Below are 6,083 nucleotides of genomic sequence, written 5' to 3'. Positions count from 1 at the left end.
TATTGATATTAAACCCTAAAAATTGCCCTTAACTGTTGATGAAATTATGGCTTCACATTTAAGTTGTAGATAGGAATCATTAGGCAAGTGGATTTAATTGGATGAAATCCGTAGGACTAGGAGGGGATCCAACCGTAGAAACACAATTGAAAGTTGTGTACGAATACTTTGTGGCAGACATAGAGGCACCACTAGTGTAACGATGTGGGAAATCTCACCTTTACCTTTTATTTATGATGAAGAGCTAGAGCCTGGAGATGATAATCAGATGGCCCAGTCCTTTGCTAATCGAGAATCGATATTATTTCCAGCGCACCCATGTCCACTACGATGGCTTCCCATTCGTGGATTCAAGCTTTCTTGTCTTTGTTCCTCTTTCTCAGCCATTAATAAATCCTCCTTACTTGTCAAAGACAAAAGAAGAAAGAACCTAACCAAACTTTGATACCACAATAACTCACCCACTGGGTTAGTTGGGTCCACATTCACAGTTTATCGCAATATGACAAATCATGGTCCACGGAGATTTTCTAAGATCTAAATTCCCTTTGTGGGGCACAGATGTAAATATTTGTTGGAGGTGGGCAGTTTTGGGAGGCTCTCCCAACTACACACGATTTCTCTTTTTAATTAAAAAAGTATTGACTGTAAATGTTATTTTATCCACATTCATTATGCGATAGTCATTCACAGCAAGTTCCTAAAGCAGCCCAATCTAAACAGCCAAAGTTTTTCCTCCTTTGTTGTTATAGAGTTGTTTCTGCACATCCCATGTTCGACAAATATAGGGATACAATTTGGGCTGGGTTATCTAAGGTGGCATTTTATAAATCTGAAATCTGAAGTTTGAAAAGTTAAAAAGATATTAAAAGTGTCTGAAAATATGAAAAGAGCCATAAATGTTTTTCTACTTTTTAGAGGCTTTGAATAGATAATATTGTTTGTATTGGATCAAGTCATTAACATCTGAAATTCCCTGATCTTACTATTTTACCCTTAAAATAGACTATTTGGAAATTTTGAGCTCAATTTGTACTATTTCATATAAAATAAATAAATAATTTATCAAATTCAAAATAATATTTAATAATTAATAAAATCAATAATCAATAATTAATAAAAATAATTGATAATTAAAAATTACAAAAAATTGAACAAAATAATTTACAACTAATAAAAATATTAAAATAAATAACACTAATCATTAATAATTAACAATTTATAACTAATACATAATATTAAAATAATTAACAGCAAATAAAGATTAAAATAATTAATAAAAACAAATAATTAATTACTAAATACTCCTTAAGATTTTCGATCAATAACTTAAATGTATTATTAATTTGTCTGTTTTTTGTTTTGTTTCACCAAAAGACATATTTGTTCTATCCCATATAACCACAAGCATAAAACAAAAGACGACATAAAAATACAGTAAAACAGGTGTTTGATAGAACAACTGTAAACAAATCAAAATAAACATAAACAAATCAAATAAAAAATCTGAACCCTATGAACAATCGTTTGTAGAAGAAGAAGATGAAAAAGATACCTTCGACGAGATGAACGGCAATCTTCAAATGACACGAGCCCACCATTAATGGCAATTAGAAAGATTTTCTTAAACAGATCTCAAATCAATTGGAGAGATTTTCTCTAATTAATTTTAGTGGGGCCCAATTGATTAATAATCATTAGCAATTTGGTTAAAAGGAAAATTTTGTTGGCTGATTCAAGGAGGATTAGCTTAATTCAATTAATGGATTTCCTTCCTTATACGGGCCCTAATTTCTTGACAGGTGGCAAACCTCTTCCAGTCAACTTTATTTATACAAAGATCACCAATTTGATAATTAGAGATCTCAAACTAACAAGCCTACAAAATAATACAATTCTTAATTGAGAGAATCCCATTTAAAAAGGAATTCACACTATAGGATCTTTCCAAATAAACCAAGTGGCACTTGGCTTTAAATAGGAGGGGGACAAATCCAACCCCTTTCCTTACAAGCTTTTAAATAAGATTACCAATCGATCCTTAAATATTAAATCATCAAGATTGTGGGTCCCCCCAAATTAAATGCATGGTTCAGATCTGAATGAAGAATTGGATGGGCTTTTCACTATAAAACGGGATGGGGGTTTTCTAATTCGGGGGGTCTTTCTTTCATTCGGCTCTCCCTTTAACCACCGAGTTCGTCTCCGACCACTGTTGTTCCTTTAGAAGAAGGAGAAGAAACAGGCTGCACCAAGATCAAGGAAGGAAGAAGAAAGGCTCCAATTCTTTAACTGTTGAAATATCGAAATTGCTACCACATCAACCTGTGAAGTTCCGATCTTCAAATTCCCATGATTCAAAAGGTTTCCGTCAATTCTACAAGCAAGGACATTGCTTTCAATTGTTCACATTATTGATTGAGCGTGAATAAATTTTTGTTTGTATAAATTTGGGCTTTACTTTTTTTCTCCTAATTGCAAATTCTAGTCGTGGTTTTGGATTTCATCCAAAACAAGAGAATCAGAGAATCTTCTTTGCCAAAAAAATAAATCTACAAAAAAATTAAATTAAATTCCTTTGAATTTATCAGCATTTTTTTGTATTCCAAATTTAAGACGAAATTTATGTCCACAAATACATGTAATATGTCTCATCAATTTGTATGATTGGAATAAAACAGTAATGGTACCAAACACAGGTGGAAGATACGAGTGGTCTATGTCTATATATTGAGAGAGAAAGCGCGCTGGAAAATATCTGAGTGACGAACTTCTTTCCAAGGCATCATGGACGTTGCGCAAATACTCCACATGAGGAGAGGAGATGGAGAAGATAGTTATGCTAAGAACTCAAATGTCCAGGTTGGTTTCCACCATCCTTAATTAGTTTATTTTACCAGGAGAAAATTAAAAGAAATTGATATATATATATATATATATTCAATTTATTAATTAGCTGCTCATATCTTGCAAAGTTTATGTAGTATATATATGCGTTCACGTGTCTAATAAAATATATTGTTTGGAGTATTGACAGAAAGTGATTATATGTAGAGAGAAGGCAGGCATAGAGGAAGCTTTAGAGGCGTTTGATTTCAATAAAATGTGTGAGGCGAGTGAGAGCTTTAAAATAGCGGACATGGGATGCTCTTCAGGACCCAACGCATTGTGTGCAGCAAAGGCGATTGTGGATGGAATTTATAGGAGATGCCAGGGATTGGGTTGTCCCTCGCCTGAATTACTTATTTACTTGAATGACCTTCCGGGAAACGACTTTAACATGCTATTTCAGTCGCTGTCCTCCTTTAAAAACCTCAACGGGGTCGGCGGGGAATGTTTTATTGCAGGGATGCCGGGATCTTTTTATGGGAGGCTATTCCCCACAAGGACCCTACACTTCGTGCATTCTTCCTCCAGTCTTCATTGGCTCTCTCAGGTATTATTAATTAAGCTGCATATATATAATACCTAGCTACTGTGTGAGTTGATGAGTTCACTTCACATGTAAATATCTGCTGCTATTCCCCAACCCCAAGGTCGGCCGGCCGGCCGGCCCCAATCCAAGAACACACTCTGTGAATTTTCTGAAATACCTACTCAGTGTATATATGCTCACCCTGTGTGCCTACCAGTTTGGGGAGTTGGGGCTCACCGCTCACCCAGAAAGCCTATCTAAAAAAGTCTTTCTTTTTCTTGGTAAAGACCACTGTCCAAAAGCTCCTTCCTTTCCATGCCTTTTTTTTTTAATCATTTCTAGCCTAAGCACCTTTTTTTTTGGGTCTGTGATGTGCACTCTAATCTGATTGTTGGAAAAGTTGATTTTTTTGTTTTAACTAAGAGAAAAAGGAAATAAGGCTATGTTTGATTTGAATGAAAAAGGAAAACCTATACAAAGTTTGTAAAAGTTTCTCTATCTTTCCCTTTCTTTTCTTGCATTTTCCTTCAAACCGAACATAGCGTAAAAGACTACAACATTTTGGAAAAGTGGAACCATTAGTAAGATGGAACATTGTAGAATTTTTGGAATAGAAAAAAAAATGTAGGGCGTTTCAATGAATGGTTGTGAATCGCACTCTCTTCTTCTTCTAGTAGTACTTGTGTTGCTGCTGCAAGTAGTAAGCTTTATAGGTAACTTTTGTTTTTCTTTCTTGTTCTGAAAATTCTTTTTGTTTTCTCCATATATAATATATAAAAGTTGAGATTTATCTACTGTGATGTCTTGGTTTTGGGGGAACTATAGAAGGGATTTTGTTCTAGAGGTATTTAATTAAGAGGTTACCATTCTTAGACGAATATATACAATGGCTTTCTAATCACATGCATCTTTCTATTAGACAGATGTGGATTAAGTAAAGTAATTGCAAACTATAGGGACTGCCCTTAATAGATACCCAAAACTATAGGAATGTATTAATAATAGATACCCAGAATAGTAGTTGCAACCAGTCAGGTGGTATTTATCAAAATTTACAATGGATGGGGGTTGATCGGTAAAATCACTACAGCTGGTATTATGTCCTTCCCCGTCTAGTTTTTTGCTTAAGTATGTAAATCACCTTAATAATAACCATAATTTTCTTTTCAGTGTACATTATAAATTAACAAGGAAAGTTTCATAATCACCCCATCACCCTCATGGGTAGCTAGTCTTCTTCCTATTAATTTTTGCCTTTGTCGCATTACATAAAAAGATGAAAACTTGAATTGACATGCATGAGACGTTTAGTTTGTCTTCATATATTATTATATTGTATATAACTGAATAGTAAATACACCGAAGGGTGACCGACAAAAGGGCCAAGGGTGGGTTAACACTAAAAATTAAAAATATAGCAGGTGCCTCCAGATCTTGAGAAGAAAGCCATAAGAGCGTTAAATAAGGGGAATATCTACATATCAAAGACCAGTCCACAGTCCGTGCTAAAAGCGTACGCCGTTCAATTCCACAAGGATTTTACATCATTCCTCAACTCACGCTCCCAAGAAATAGTTCCAGCAGGGCGTATGGTGATATCATTGTTTGGAAGGACAGGTGACGATCCCACCTCCCCCGAATGTTGCCAACAATGGGACCTCTTGGCCCAAGTCTTCAGGGACATGATTGTAAATGTATTATTCATTTCTGTTTTTCCTTTTTATCTTATCTTACATACATACCTCCCCACTTGATTATGGTGAGTTGCATGTGATTCCTAGTACTAATTAAGAAAATTAAACTTGGTTAATTAACAGGGTCTCCTCCAGGAGGGGAAGTTGGATTCATTCAACATCCCCTTCTATTCACCCAGTCCACAAGAACTCACATCGGCTGTACACAATGAGGGGTCTTTCACTCTGAATCGCCTTGAGATACTTGAAATCGATTGGGATAGAGTTACGAGCAGTGAAACAAGTAATGGTTCTACCAAAACAATATTGGACAACCAAAGTATTAGCCAGAGCACAGTGAAATTCGTCAGAGCTGTAATGGAGTCGCTGCTCGAGAGTCATTTTGGGAGGGAAGTAATGGACCCTCTTTTCCGGAGGCACGAACAAATCGTATGTGATCACTTGTCTCGGAACAGAAACAACAAGTACATTTGTATCATCCTTTCCTTGACAAAAACCTAAGCACCTTCACTTCAACTCATTTGGCACTTCTATATATTAATTTGTTCTAATTACCTAGTTTGTGTAAACAAATAAGCATTATAGATCAAAATCTTAATTTTGTAAACTTATTATTATTATGGTTGATTGAATGCATGGGCATGGCGGTGTTCATGTTGGTTTGGTCATCTTAGCCTTATTTTAATTATTTGATGCTCATGGATTTTCATACCTTGCTTCATATTGACGGAGATTGGAGATTGTAGATGACAGTGCGCGATCTGGTAACTCCTATCTGGTGGCGGCTGCGCTCCTAGCTGGTGACAAATGAGATACCTGCGAGGAAGAAGAGGGATCCCCGGGGAGCTCTCCCGGTGGGAATACTCTGATGGTCAAGTTAGTAACTTATACTGAGAGCTGTGAGAGAGAGGGAGAGAGGTGCAGAGAAATCAAGAGCTAAGAGTGATGATCACGCGATCCCCTCGCCCCTGGGG

At 35.9% G+C, this 6,083-nt stretch overlaps 1 protein-coding gene across 4 annotated transcripts; it reads left to right on the top strand.

Annotated features, from left to right (window-relative positions):
* The first annotated feature begins 2,152 nt into the window (after positions 1–2,152).
* Positions 2,153–5,777, top strand: LOC104601816 (putative jasmonic acid carboxyl methyltransferase 1). 4 transcript variants are annotated; one of them, XM_010265295.3, is made up of 5 exons: positions 2,153–2,364; positions 2,700–2,862; positions 3,038–3,436; positions 4,837–5,109; positions 5,233–5,777. In XM_010265295.3, exons 2-5 carry the CDS (start codon positions 2,788–2,790, stop codon positions 5,608–5,610), a joined length of 1,125 nt encoding a protein of 374 aa, XP_010263597.1. In that variant the 5' UTR covers positions 2,153–2,364; positions 2,700–2,787; the 3' UTR covers positions 5,611–5,777. The 4 variants fall into 4 exon arrangements, with proteins under 4 accessions (XP_010263597.1, XP_088749737.1, XP_010263598.2 ...); XM_088893611.1 differs by having other exon boundaries at positions 2,157–2,364; positions 3,055–3,436; XM_010265296.3 differs by having other exon boundaries at positions 2,157–2,364; positions 3,055–3,436; positions 4,834–5,109.
* The last annotated feature ends 306 nt before the right edge of the window (positions 5,778–6,083 follow it).

The sequence above is a fragment of the Nelumbo nucifera genome, chromosome 1 (genome assembly GCF_055504915.1).
Source record: "Nelumbo nucifera cultivar China Antique chromosome 1, China Antique-T2T, whole genome shotgun sequence".
NCBI lineage: Eukaryota > Viridiplantae > Streptophyta > Magnoliopsida > Proteales > Nelumbonaceae > Nelumbo > Nelumbo nucifera.
The sequence above is the reverse complement of the archived record's forward strand: the minus strand, read 5'-3'. Positions and strand labels throughout refer to the sequence as shown.

Excerpts from the sequence above, each read along its gene's own strand:
- LOC104601816 (XM_019198513.2), top strand. The coding sequence starts at position 2,788 with ATGGACGTTGCGCAAATACTCCACATGAGGAGAGGAGATGGAGAAGAT. Across the intron at positions 3,437-4,833 it reads GTCTTCATTGGCTCTCTCAG|CAGGTGCCTCCAGATCTTGA; the intron begins GTATTATTAATT and ends TTAAAAATATAG. Across the intron at positions 5,110-5,232 it reads TCAGGGACATGATTGTAAAT|GGTCTCCTCCAGGAGGGGAA; the intron begins GTATTATTCATT and ends GTTAATTAACAG.